The following is a 14650-nucleotide window of genomic DNA, read 5'->3' on the forward strand; positions in this document are numbered from 1 at the left end:
CTCTTCTAGGTTGCTATTCTTAGCATGGAGGGCATGAGGTATAGGACAGATAACAGCCCTACAGCTTTGAGATGGATGCAAGGTGAGAGCCACATGTCCTGAGCAGTCAATACACAAGAGGGAAATGAGACAAGGGAGGGGGGTTCAGGTGATTGAGACACTTTTAAGATGGGTGTTGGGGAGAGAATCAAGAAGAAAGCCAAAGTCAAATACAGCTTGTTTGACAGCTCTGATGGGATAGGGGCCTAAATTTTTCCAAATGAAAGATGCAAGTATGGATGAAATAATCTAGGAGGCAGTATAGTGTAATGATTAAGAATGAATGTGGGATTTGAAGTTAAACAAACCTATATTCTGATTCTAAATCTACAAGACAGAAACTGGATAGAGTTGGGCAAATCACTGTAACTCTCTGAGTCTCAGTATCCTCTTCCAGAAAATGCAGTAGTTGTTAATTGATAAATAACATAACAAATACAAAACAGTAGCTAGTGCTTTGTCATATTTGGTACAGTCTCTTCTGCTAGAGCATGTTTCTATCACATGAATTACCTCATTCATGATTGGGAAATAAGTAATGACATGTTAGTTAATATGGATGCTATATTAATCATTCCATTCATGATTTTCCTAGGACTAGGCCCTTATTGGAAGGAATAGAACTAGAACCTTCAACAGGAAAAGAAAAAGCCCCCAGCTTGGCTGCTGATAGGCAGCAGGAGCCCTTTCAGTTGTATTTTAAGAAAATTAAAAACAAGTGTCTGCACCTGGGCCTTGCTCCCTAGAGAAGAGCCACCCCAGCCTTGCAGGGCTCTCGCTGTGGCCTATTATGCTCCCTCCTGCATTCACTTTAGCAGACCACCCCCACCCCCACCCCCAGCCTCAGCTCCACTTCCACCTGCATTCTCTTAGCGTCCCACCAACACTGCCATTTCAAGTGTCACCAGCATTTCACTCTTGGTTTTGTGCATTTCTAGTATCCTGTGAGGCAGCCTTTAGCCATTTTAACATGCATGTCTTGATGGTCCAAGTTGTCTTCCTAGGTACTAATAATTAAATGATTATGTTTGTTAGTGCTCTAGTGTGGGGACAGGGCCCCAAAAAGCAGTTTCCAGGCTCTCGGCCTCACATAGAAAGGTGCTGGCTCGGGTAGTAAATGGCCATTAACTGTGATCAGATGGCCATCAGCTGTGGCTAGTTGGCTGTCAGCTGTAACCCGTAAGCCATTGGCCACTAATATAATTGCTGTGGCTACATTAGCAGAAAATGGGGGCTAGCAAGAAGATGGTGGCTGACAAGCGCGGACTGCTGTTAGGCAGATTATGTAGATCCTGCTTCCTGTGTCACCAGCCCAGCCGCCAGCAAGAATATATTGGTTTGACTCCCCTATCTATGGCTCCGTGGGTGTTCCTTTTTGGCCTTACCGTGTCCTGCGTTCTTATGTGGGGAGCGGGAGCAGAGACCCCGCCAGACGCCCCGCACTACATCTAGTTACAGTGTTGCCTATAGATTCTGAGTGCTCTCTAACTGTACGTATCTCATAAACCCTGTTATTTTTGTTCTTGCTATGGCTTTTAAATTTGTTTTTTATTGATGAATAGTTAACCTACCATAAAAGTTCAATCTTAAGGGTACTGTTCCACCAGTTGGACAAATGAACATTGAAACACAGAAATTTTATAATGCCAGAAAGTTTCCCGGTGTCCCTTCCGAGTCACTCCCCCTCCCCCACCTCTACCATCACAAGAGCAACCGGTGGGTTAGTTTAACCTATTCTAGAATTGAGTTATACAGTATGTACTTTGTGTGTGTCTTCTGTCCCTCAGCATAGTATTTATCTTATGTTGTATTCATCAGTGGTATGCCTGCTCCGTGGATGAATTGTATTTATTTCGATGAACATTCCACCATTTGATTATCCGTTCTCCTATTGGACATCTAAATTATACACGGTTTAGGGTTGTTATGGAGAAAGCTGCCATGAACATCCAAGTACAGATCTTTGTGTGGACATATGTTTTTATTTAACCTAGGATAAATATCAAGGAGCAGAGTTGTGAGGTCATAGTGTACTCGTAACTCTAAATTTTTAAAAAACTGCCACGCAGTTTTCCATAGCGTTTGTAGCATTTCACACTCCGCAATGTCTGGGAGTTCCTCGCTACTGTGGTAGCATCAATCATAAGATTGACATTTTTACCACTTTTCTGAGTATCTCATTGTGCTTTTCATTTGGTGTGCTTATTGGCTATCTCTTCTTTTTGAACTATCTAAATCTTTTGCTCGTTTTCAAATAGGATATTTGTTATTGTGTTACAGAATTCCTTAACGTGTTTTGTATACAAGTCCTTTGACAGATATATGTATTGTGAATTATCTTCTCCTAGTCTGTGGTTTTCGATGAAACCTGGTATTTTCTAATGCACAATTTTATAAAATAATAGGTACCACATATATTGTTTTATAAAAGCCCATAATTCGTAAAAGTCAACCATTATTGGTAGCTAACATTATTACAGCTCTAACATGGTTTTGATTTTCAACAGCCAATCAATTGCGGGCCTTTGCCTGAAAACTTCACTGCACAGTCATTTAGAAAGTTGTTTTTCTCAGCTTCCTTCAAAGGCAATGTATCCAAAACACCTGGTCCAATCCTACATCACAGATGGCAACAGCAGGGAATACAGTGGCCACTGTTTTACTTGCTTGCATGTGAAACCTAAATGTCCTAGAGACATGGCAGGTCCAGCTCCAAACACGTAAAGAAGAATGCAAAGGTGAATGCAAATTAGGGCCATAAGCGAGCTTGTTTTGCCTTATGAAACATATGGAAATAGTTGCTACACATTGCACAAAACATCTGTCAAAATAAGGTTTGCAATTGGAATTTGAGATGGACTATTTCTAAAATCCAAGGTTGCCTGGTAGGACAGCAGATGGGCAGTTTAGACCATCTTATGCTAACTTGTTATTTCTTCTGAAACATAAGTTTAATTTGGAAATTCAAAGACAGTGTTTTGGAGATACACGACCTTAAAAACATAATATTGGCCACTTTTAAAAGCTTTTGTTGCTGTTGTTTAGATGTAGGTGAGGAGGACAGGACCTTATTTCTTAATACAGTTAACACAGATAATTTTAAAAAATGGAATCTTTAGTAGTGTGCTAAGTATTAAGAATTTTAAAAAGTTTAAATTACTTAAATAAGTTCAAAATATTTTTTTAAATATATGTTTTTCTCTTACTGGGCCTAACAACACTGTCTCAAGCAGAGTTGACAAACAGGTTAATTTTTTACAAAAATATATTGTTACAAAATAGAATTTTACATGGGTGATTTTTCATATAATTAAAACTCTTCAAGCTTTTTTTTCTGAAAAAAATGTCAAATTATATTATGTACTTCTTTTTATACATATTAGCATTATTTGTGGCTCAGAATTTCTCCAGGCTACTGAGATATCAAACTGTTGGTGTTTAAATTAAGAAACACCAGATTTCTGTGTATTTTGGACACCAGAGTATCTGCTGTTAGTTTTCCTGGCTGTTAGTGATTTAAAATAAAAATAGTGGCAGCTATTGATATTCCTCCATCTAGCAGAGCTTCCTACTCTCATTTAAACTTTGTTTTTAATCATCTGTGGGCTGAGGAAACAGTCAGGCTTGTGAGAATGATGTATAAATTCAGAGCCCACTTTCTGAGTCGAAGTGTGAGGATTTCCCACATGAATAAAGGGCATGCATATCAACATCTATTTTGGTTGTTCAAAAGACTTGGGCCTATTTTCTGGTCTTGGCTATATTTCAAAGAGTATGGGTTGTCAAATAAGTAATATGTTACTATGTAGCTCAAAGAGTTAAATAGGTATTTTTTCCTCCATTTCTATTATTCTAGAGATGAGAATTTAGAAGTTACCGGGAAGCAAATTTCAGTAGAAAGACAAATATTTTTAATTTCACAAATGAGTATAGTGAACTGAGCACTGTCCTGTGATTCTGATCTCAGCTCCATGAATAACTAGTTATCATTTAAATCCTCTGGATATCAGTGCTCTCATGATCTCAGATCTGCTTGTAGGATTCTTGGATTCTAGGCCTCTATTTCTAGGGCTCCCATCACTGGTAGCTCAAGCAGAGGCTTATTGGAGAGAGGATTTCCACATTGGTAGGTGGTTGAACTAAATGACCTCTACGGTGTATTCCCATTTTAAGATTGAATAATTCTATGACTCACTTCTAGAAGACAATACACTTGCATCTATCAAGGTTAATTTTAAATACCCAAGGGTGATAAATGATTTAGCTGTTCTGGCCTGCTTTGTTCTTCTGTTTCTTCATTTGTACAAGTCAGGAGTTGAGAATGCCATTCTCAGAAGTCACTGTTTTCTCTCTTCTTTCTGAAAGCTGTTAAACGTTTATGAAATGAATTAAGGGCAGAGCAGGTTACAAATTGTTATATTAAGCTGGTTATAAATTCTCTTTATAGCAACAATCACGTCACTAAGAAAGAAGTTAATTGAAGGACGACAACATAACTTGCTGTTTCAGGTAAAAAACAAACCAGAAACTTCGTGTGGAGATGGTGTTCAGATTGTGTAAGGTTATAATATATAATAATTTTAATAATAAAATTAAATAACCAACTTAGAGGAAAATGTGCTGGTGGACTTGGTTCTCTTACGCAGTGAAAGCATTTAGCAAAACAAGGGGGGAGAACTCATATTAGTGAGTGGCTCCTAGTAACATTTTTCAAAGAGGAAGCATTTCAGAATTATTGTATCTATTAGAAAAGGGCCAGGTTTTAGTCTTAGGCACCTCCTCTCTGATTCTCTTGAATGTGTACTCCTGAGTGGGCTTAGATGGTTACTGCCTCTTTTCCCTCCTATTTGAATTAAACTTTCAATTCCTTCTATCTGGATATCTCAAGGTATCCGTGGTAGAGTTTAATGTATTTTTTTACCTTATGACACTTGGAGAATTTCTTCTTTTTGTTCATAAATGAAGAACATAAGGAATAACAAGGTTGCCACTGGAAGAAAGAAGAAAAAAGGGGTGATATTTGCATGTATCTGTTTCCAGAGCACAATATAGGCACATCTATTTAAGCAGAAAAAAAAAAAATTATTCGTATGGGTGATTAAGCTAAGCAGAGTTCCTAAAAAGCTCCCTATAATAAGTTGAACTGGAATAACCTCCATATCTAAATATGCTTTTATCATTTCAAGAACACCAGTGTGGTTTTCTATTATAATGAAACTATGATAGATATATAGCTACCTCTTGGACTAAGGCCACAATTTTATTGCTATAAAATTTTCATAGGCACCATTTTTACTATTCTGAGTTGTCTCCAACAAGCTTTTTTGGTCTCTGCCTAAAGATTTTAGTGGCAAAGCCATTCAGTTTTCTGTCCCTGAACTTTGGATTTTATTCCTAGAACAAGTAATGGGGAACATGCCATGAGAGGTTAACAATTACAAACTTGTTCCCTTGAAGTAGAACACTAGATGAAGAACTGGTCAATTTCACCCTCGTCACGTAGCCTCATTTCTCAGGTCTAATTTGTTTTGTATCTTTGACCCTTTCATCATTCTGTCTTTGAATACACTCCACCATTTTCTCATGACAGAGCTATTTAGATGAGGAATTTCCTCACTATGATCCCTTGTTCTGTAAAGATAGAATTCAACAGCATCTTCAAGAACAACTGGTAAGTGTATTCTTCTTGAAATAATTTAAGTGTCAATTGTGAATCAACTACTACGCCAATATATTAGAATGTTAAGTCCAGTATGTATTAGTGGTCTGAGAACTCCAGACCACTAATCTTTCTTTGAGAGATTATCAGATGAAGCAATGGATACCTATCTGTTTCTCTTTATCACATGTATACACTCAATCCTGATAGACCCTAAGAAATTGTAATATTTTAAATGTTTTGCTTGCAGTTTCATTAAGTTAGAATTATATATTCATAACTAAGCTTGCCCCTCACCCATACCCTTTCCTCAAAGCCTTTTAAATGAAAGTGTTGATCATTAGGAACTGATGCTGTATATTACCATTCTGTTAAATTATGAACTGTGATTTTCAATAAGAATTATACTTTACTCATAGGCTAGACCTTTTAATCAAAAGCATGAAAGATTTGTTACTTGGCATCAAATATAAGTATTTTCTTGGCATCATTTATTTTCTTCTTGACCTTTCTCACAAGGTTATTTGAGTGAGACCAGTGATGTTCTTTCTACTTCTGGAGATGCATAAAGTACATTATGAAATATGTTATGTTACACCCCTTTAGATAGCTAATATTACTTGATTTTCTTTTCAGAAGCAGTGTTGCCATAAACTATATAGTGATCAAGAAGCAAGGATACATCAGACATCCCTGATCTTTAAACATACATGCTGGTACACACCTCTGTTGGGTAAGCATGGGTAGCCCCCTCTACTATATACCCTCTGAGACATAACTGGAGGTGGAGTTCATTTTGAAAGGGCAAATAATTAATCACAATTATACTGTATAGGAAGAGTTACTGAATACTTGGATATTTATTCTGAATTCAGTCCATGAACACATACTCTATGCAAGGCACCATATTATGTCTCAGAAAGAGCAAGTCCTAAAATAGCTCACGAATTATTGAGGAGATAAGACCTGGTTTCAGAGAAGCCTTCATAGAAGAAATGAGAGTTGGACTAGGCCTTGAAAGATGGGCTGCATTTGAAAAAGCAAAACACATAGAAAAAGTATTCCAATTGGGAGAATGACATGAGAGAGGGTAAGAACGCAAAAGCCTTAAATTTTTGAAGAAGTGTCAAACTGGATAAGTTATTTTGAAAACAAGAGGAGTTGGGCTGAGATATAGTAGAATATAAATTTGGAGCAGGTTGTGGGTCAATACCAGGCTAAGGAAAATGAGCTTTATTTTAGGAAAGGCTCAAAGCAGTGATATCTCTCATCACAACCTGGATATAGCTGAAAGTGAAAATTAATGGCTGGTTCTGAAATGACAACAGAAATGGGGTGATTATCAAAATAAATTTAAGAAGGAATAAAAAGAAAGCACAGTGATTTGTGGATCTTTTCAACCAGAGAAGGGAGAACTACTACCACTACTAACGTAGTGGCCATTATATGTCAGCCAGTTTTTATAGAGATTATTTTACTCACACTAACCACTCACACTAATGTAATTCCCATATTAAAAATAAGAAAATAGAGGAACATAAGTTAGTAGTTTGCCTAAGATCATGTGCCACTTTATATGTAAGTAAACTGAGGCTCAGTGTGGTTTATTTATCCAAGATCACACCACTGGTATGTCGCAGAGCCAGAATTTGAACTAAAAAACTGTGATTGACGCCAAAGCCTATGTTTTTTTGTTTTTCTATTAAACTCTGCTGCTTCCTAAACTCAGGAAAAAAAGAAAAAAGAAAAAGAACAGTATGTTTTCTTCCAAAGCAAACAAACAAACAGACAAGCAAATGGTTTGCCACCCTATTCCGTGCACCACTCTGATGGTTCCAATCAGTGTTTTCTTTTTAGGAGACTGTAAACTGTTTCTCTAAAGGGCCAGATAGCAAATATTTTAGGTTTTTCAGGTCATATAGTTTCTGTAGGAACTACTTAACTTTGCTGTTGTAGCACACAGCAGCCATGGACAATACTGAATGAATGGCTGCGGCTATGGTCCAATAAAACTTTGTTTACAAAAACAGGCCATTGGCTGGATTTTACCCTCTGGCTGCAGATGGTTGACCTCTTTAGTTGCTTAGTAGGCAAGAGTTTTCTGTTCCCACCCTACCCCCTTACTCCCTGCTTAAGAAGAAGAAAAAATTTGGCATTTCCACCCCCATATAACTAGGTATCAAGGGAAAAGAGTGTTATGTTAAAACATTAATAGAATTGAACTGACTTCTGCTTTTTCAGAAATGGTCCAATCTCCTCTCAAGAGGGAAGGAATATCTCTCTCTCTCTCTCTCTCTCTCTCTCTCTCTCTCTCCATATATATATATATATATATATATATATATATATATATATATATATATATATGTATGTATGTATGTGTATATATATATGTATGTATGTGTGTATATACATATATATGTATATCTCTATAAAAATATATATATTTTAATCAGAAATGAATTTTATTCTTTTCTGTTCTACTGCAGATGCCTTGCATCTGGATAGTCTTACACCGATTTCCAGACTAGCATTGACACCTTTTTCATGTGTAGCCAACCGAATCCATGCTTCATGTGAAAGGCCCGAATATGGAGAAATAGAGGATGGTGCTTTGGATGTGACTAGAAGACACAAGTAAGTTAAGAGTGAAATATACTTACCCTCCTCTTCATGGGTAGCTTATTTCTACCGCTTCACCTTTTAATTAGTTATACTTTTATATCATGAGAGTGTAACATCTTTGTTGTGGAACTTTTATTGCGTAAATTCTTGAACTTTCTGTACATTGACAGTTTTAAAATAAAAATATCTCTATAGTTTTCTTGAAGTATTCTTGCTCTTTTGACTTTCATAATATCTGTTCTGAAATGTAAGAGACAAATTAGGCTACTTAAAATGTTCCCACTTTTTGGACTATACTATATACTGCTGAGTTAACTTATTCAGAAAATTTTTCATCATATTTCTATTCCTTCACACTCAAGCCTTTGGGAACCCATCCGTGTCCCTACACCTACCCTCCCCTGAGTCTCACCTGTGTTCACTCACCTTTCACAGTACACAGACTGAGCTTCCCTCGGAAAAGTTCAGACATGTCAGTGGAGTTCGTGAGCACTATCCACCCAATGAAATTTCCATTCTGTATCAAGGGTGAGGAAGCAAGACTTTAAATTGCAAATTCTTCATTTTCATTTTTGGCTAGATTCTCTGTGGTTCGTAACCTCTCTCTGATAGAGGTTGGAGCTCTCTTTCATTATTTCTGACTTAATCCATAAATCTGTAAAACTTGATTAGAAATTTGGTAAAAACTGGGTGGGGGAGGAAAATTATGTTATAGCTTGGTATCTGCTGAAATTTTCAGATTTTCCATTTATAGTGAGGACCTTTCCTTTCTGTTGTCAGGTGCCTGGGCCCTACGGCTGGTCCCCATCCAGGAACAGCTGTTTCAGGTTGCAACAGGATGAATGATGAGCTAAGTATGGAGGTGAGTATTGGACTATACTTCAACTTCACTTTAGTAATACCATATCCTGTTCCTCTTCTATGGAGACCAACATATATACACACACACACACACACACACACACACACTATATATATATATAATTATATATATGGTTATGTATGGTATATCTATCATATATATAATTATACATATATATATATATATATATGTATAATTATATATATATAAGTACTGGCAGTTGGGACTCCACATGTGCTGGGAGCTGACTTAAGTTATAAGAACATTTTCATCAGTGCAGCTGGTACCCCTAACCACTGTGTTGTGCGAGTCGACCGCATTGTGGATGCTCTTATGGCAAGCATGGGTCTTATATCACAGAACTCAAACGAAGAAAAAATGATGTCAATGTTTGATAGCAGGAAATTAAAATTCAATCTTTTGGGGTCTTCCTACTTCTTCTATAATATAAACTCAAGGATATATAACTAAAATGAGATTTTGATGAAGTGTGCTGAACATTCTGTTTCAGAGGCAAGCTTGTTTGGGACTTAAATTCACTAATGATTGTAAGGAGTCTCAGGTCACATTGACTCTCTAAGAATTGAGCTCAAGGCTAGATAATCTTTGAGGTGCTGGTAATTTGTTAAAAAGTTATGAAGTAGGGCAATGCCCAGGGAGTATCCATTGCTACATGAGGTGCTAATGGTAGTTCACCCAAGAAGAGAATAACGCTAAGTAGCTGAAATCACTTAGGCAAACTCCCTAGGTCATGGATATGTGTCTGGAGCTCCTTCTTTGGTCTACAGCCTGAGCCTGAGCTCAATGATCTTCTCAATCAAATGGAACAGATCGTTCTCTTCCAGAATCTGACAATTTTTCCTTTAAAAAAAAAACAGTTTTATTGAGATATAACTCACATACCAAACAATTCATCAATTTAAATTGCTCAATTAAATGCTTTCAAATATATTCAGAGTTGTGCAACCATCACCACAATCAATTTTAGAATATTTGCTCACCCCAAGAAGAAACTTCACACCCATTAGAAAATATCCCTATTCTCTCCTCCCTCAAACCCCCACTTCTAGGCAACCACGAATCTACTTTCTGTCTCTATAGATTTGCCCTAGTCCAGATATCTCATATAAATGGAATAATACAATATGTGACCTCTTGTGCCTGGCTTCTTTCATTTAGTATAGTGTTTTCAAGGTTCACCCACGTTATAAGTACTTCCTTTTTATGACTGAATAATATTTCAGTGTTTGGACATACCACTTTTGTTTATCCATTCATCAGTCAATGGGCACTTGGGTTGTTTCTGTTTTTTGGCTCTTGTGAATAATGCTGCTATGAACATTAGTGTATAAGTTTTTGTGTAAACATATGTTTTCAGTTCTTTGGTGTATAATCTAGAAGTGGAATTGCTGCATCATATGGTAACACTATGTTTAACATTTTGAGGAACTGCAAAACAGATTTCTAAATTGGCTGCACCATTTTGTATTCCCACCAGTAATGTGACAATTCTAATTTCTCCACATCCTTGTCAACACTTGTCTATCTTTTTGATTTCAGCCATTTTAGTGGGTGTGAAGTAATATTTCATTATGGTTTTGATATGCATTTCCCTAATGACAGTGATGTTGAGCATCTTTTTATGTACTTTTTGGCCATTTGTATATCTTCTTTAGAGATAATGTCTACCCAGATCTTTTGTTCATTTTAAAAATGGGATTATTTTTCTTTTTACTATTGCATCTGAGTTGTTCTCATTCGTCAAGTGTGTATATCTGACATTTTTCTGTTCCTTAGTACCCATCCTATTGAGTAGCTAAGAAAAGGAAAGAAAAAGGAAATGAATCTACTTTGCTATTACTTAGCAGTTCTTGTAAAGTTTTAATAAAGGAAGTTGAATTTGGAAGCTTACAGGATGTTTGGTTATTAGTAATTTCCCTTTTATCTAGCGCTGATTTCACCAAGAAGGGGAAAGAACCAAACATCAGTTGTGTACCAGGTACTTTGTAGGAAAGCATTTCCACAGGCCATGTTATTAGTCCTCTCCACAACTTTGATGGTAGGTATTCTCTGCTTTTACAGAGGAGGCAACTGAAGTTCAAAGAGGTTAAATAACTTACCCAAGATTACTCAACTAGCAAGTAGCAAACCTGGGATTCAAATTCATGTTTGTCTAGTTTCAAAGGATCAGCCTTTCTCACAACCCCTCTTAGAATACTGAATTTAGACATTTCAATCATAATAATTGCCTATAGTTACCTTGAAAGTAGTTTTTGGCTAAGAAATGTGCTGGCTTATGTATGGAAAAGGATCTCCTTAATCCACTCTCTTTAGGATATGTGACTGAGTTGTTTGTCTATGGTCTTGATGCCCATTAGGAAATAAGAGCTAACGGAGATTACAGTAGAAAATCCTGTCAAATGCTCCTGGGGAAATGTATAGTTTCCCTGAAGGTTTCCTGTTGTCTTCCATGTCATTTCTTCTACAGTCCCCCGGTACTAGTCCTTTGGCTTCACTTTGTGGAGCCAATTTTCACCCTTCGTTGCCCAGGTGTCTGCTCCACTGAAGAATCTATCAAGCCTATTCACTGCGTACCTCACTCCCTCATGCTTGCCCCTTGAGTAAATCCCGACCTCCCACCTCTCGTGCCCACCATACCATTCTCTTAAACAAATAGAAATCTCTTCTTACAATGCTTTTCTAAGCATTCACATTAATATTAAGTACAGGGAATTAGGATGAAATAAGAGATAAAAATTACAAAAAAAATTATTCCAGGGACCCATAAATCATAGTGTTTTCTTAAATCTTTGGCTTCAAACTGTAGAATTTTTGTCACTCGGCAGAGTCTTCATCACAAACAACTTGACCTTGTATTCAAGTGCCTTTCTAATCTGGTTGCAAACTAACTTTCCATCCTTTGCTCATCACTGCCTTATGTTTACCACTGCACGTCAGCCAGACGAGGTAGAGCATATGTATGGTCAGAACATATCACACAAACCTGTTTATGCCATTTTCTCTTCCCAGAATATTGGACACTTCTCTACTTCTCAAATTCTATTTGAGGCCCTTTACAAAAGCCAACAGTTTCAGAAAACCTTTCTTGTGGTAGCAAAACTGTTTACAGTCAAGCCTCTCTAGTCCTTCTTGAGATGGAAATCGTAATGAATTAGAAGTCAAGAGATACGTTTTTTTCCCCTGGTTTGATTTTTGTGTAACTATGGAAAAGTCATGTCTTTTAGGCCTCAGTTTCCTCATTTCTTAACTGTTCCACCAGGAACAAATAAATTCTTTTGGAGCCCTGTAACTCTGTCCTCCCCTCATTGTCACCTGTATTTTGGTTGCATTGTATTTCTTTGTTTTCTTATGTTTATTCCTGTAGTAGGTCATAAGCTTGGCAGAGAATGCCTTTGTTTGCCCATTAACCAGTGTGTCTCTAGTAACCTGCATGAATTTGGTGTCCAGTTGTTTTCCCATTAGTATTTGTTGCATAGCTATTTACTTATTTTTGTTCTCTCTACAGGATCTATTTAAGATAGAACACTTAATGAACTTGTTGAATTAATAGCGTTGCCCTATTGCTCTCTGATTCCTTTCTTTGGACTGGTGTTCCTGGGAACTTGAGGTTTATTTTTCATTCCTCTCTCATATTCAGAGAGGAAGTTATATTCCACCATTTTTTCCAGAAAGCACAGTATGAGATAAAAGTGAACATCAGGATTTATTAGAGGATCTTTGGGTAAGCAAAAGACTGTAACAAGAGTAATATCTCAAAAAGGACATATTTTAGTAAAATAATTTGGGGCCTAGTTTGGGACATTCTTGGGGAGAACAGAGTTACTTTACTGACACAGTGAAATGCATTCATTTGGGATATTTTAGTGTAAAGAGGAAAGAAGAAAATAAATTATTTCCAGTGCTTGAGATTCAGACTGAAATATTTATGGAAGAAATGTTTTTGATGTCTGGGATTTGCTTCAAAACAATGCAGGAGTGAGTTTAGAGGAAAGGCAATATAGATGAAACAAGACTGGCATAGGTTGATAATTGTTGAATCTGCAGAAGCGTATGCAAAGGTTAAGTATTCTATTTTGTCTACTTTTGTATTTATTTGAAATTCTTTCCCCAGTAAGGACTGAAAATTTTTAGCCACTTAGCAAAGGTTTTGGAATCAAGCAAGTCTGGATTTAAGACTGGCTCTGTTATTTATTAGCTGTGTGAACTTGGACAAGTGGCCTAATCGCTCTCAATTTGCTTGTGTCCCTTGTGAAATAGAGATATTATTTTGCACTATTCTTTTGAGGATTCAAAAAGACACATACACATATACATATATTATGTATATACATACACATATACATATATTGTGTATATACATACACATATACATATCTGCAATGGCTAAGGTCTGGCCTAACCAGTCCATGGAAACAAACCAAGTAAGTAATATATAAAGGAAAGACAAATCTCAATGTTCTGTTTCTCCACTTACTGATAAATAGGAAGGCATTTTTGTTTCATGGCGTCCCTTCTCAACATTTTCAAGAATCTCTAGGGGTGCATATCAATATATCCCAATGTCCTTCAGGCCTCACCAAGTAGTAGATCCCAGGGAAGGACACTTAACCTCCTGGAGATTGTGAGGCAAAGCAGTTAGCTTCACCAGTCATTCTACTCAGTCCTTTTTGTTCATTGTCCACACTGCCCACAGGCCCTGCCAACTCCACTGCTAACCTCCTGGAAACTCTGCGTCTGGGCCTTTGGTGATCTCTTCCTGGTTAGTAGAGAGATAACTCTCTGTTCTTGTCTCAGCACCGTCAGAGCGGGGTCCTACTGTGGTGTTGGGTGGACTCCTTTTGATATGGTTGCTAAAATTATCTTTTGTGTTTCAAGGCATATAGATAATCCATCAGGGCTGGGAGACAGTGTTCTGAGCACAATCTCCCACTGAATCGAGTATTGGTGCTCCCTCCAATAGCTAGATCCAGCTGTTCATAGATCCCACTTCCTCAGCTCTTCCTTGCTCTTGGAAATTTCTCCCTAGGGCCTACTTATTTCTTTGTATAATCTGTTTTCCTTCTTCACGGTTCTCACCATTGAGTCTGAAGAGCAACTAAAGGGTTTCTAGGCCTTTGCAAAACTGGGATGTGATTAGGTGCCTGTGTGTGTGTTCCCAAACATTCTAAGAACTGAGAAGTTTCATGAAAATTCTATGACAACAAAACTTATTCTCCCCTCTGCCTACTCCAATCTCAGATTTGACCCTACTGAGACACTATAACATATGTAAAGTACATGGTTCATAGTAAGCACTCAGAAAATCGCAGATGTAAGTATCACCCAGAATCAGAATTATAAGCAGTGTGAAGCTCAGAGGATATCTTGTCACAGGTCAAAGGATATGAAAATGAATTTCTGGTTTTCCTTTTGCTGTTAAAAAAAAATCACATATATCAAATATT

At 37.1% G+C, this 14650-nt stretch overlaps 2 protein-coding genes across 2 annotated transcripts in view; both read left to right on the forward strand.

Moving 5' to 3' along the window:
• LOC308501865 (inositol 1,4,5-triphosphate receptor associated 2-like) overlaps window positions 1–4599 on the forward strand; it is a gene marked incomplete at both ends in the record, with an annotated part of 42944 nt that extends 38345 nt beyond the window's left edge. The window contains one exon of the mRNA XM_081058955.1: window positions 4487–4599. Within this exon, the coding sequence (XP_080915081.1) occupies window positions 4487–4599 (113 nt within the window). The remainder of the gene's footprint in view (window positions 1–4486) is intronic.
• A 3666-nt stretch (window positions 4600–8265) lies between these two features.
• The window catches only part of LOC308502038 (inositol 1,4,5-triphosphate receptor associated 2-like), a gene marked incomplete at its 5' end in the record, with an annotated part of 33616 nt that continues 27231 nt past the window's right edge, over window positions 8266–14650 (forward strand). Inside the window, 3 exon segments of the mRNA XM_081059254.1 lie at window positions 8266–8296; window positions 8299–8335; window positions 9104–9185. Coding sequence (XP_080915380.1) covers window positions 8266–8296; window positions 8299–8335; window positions 9104–9185 — 150 coding nt within the window.

The sequence above is a fragment of the Rhinolophus hipposideros genome (assembly GCF_964194185.1).
Source record: "Rhinolophus hipposideros genome assembly, chromosome: 9".
Taxonomy (NCBI): domain Eukaryota; kingdom Metazoa; phylum Chordata; class Mammalia; order Chiroptera; family Rhinolophidae; genus Rhinolophus; species Rhinolophus hipposideros.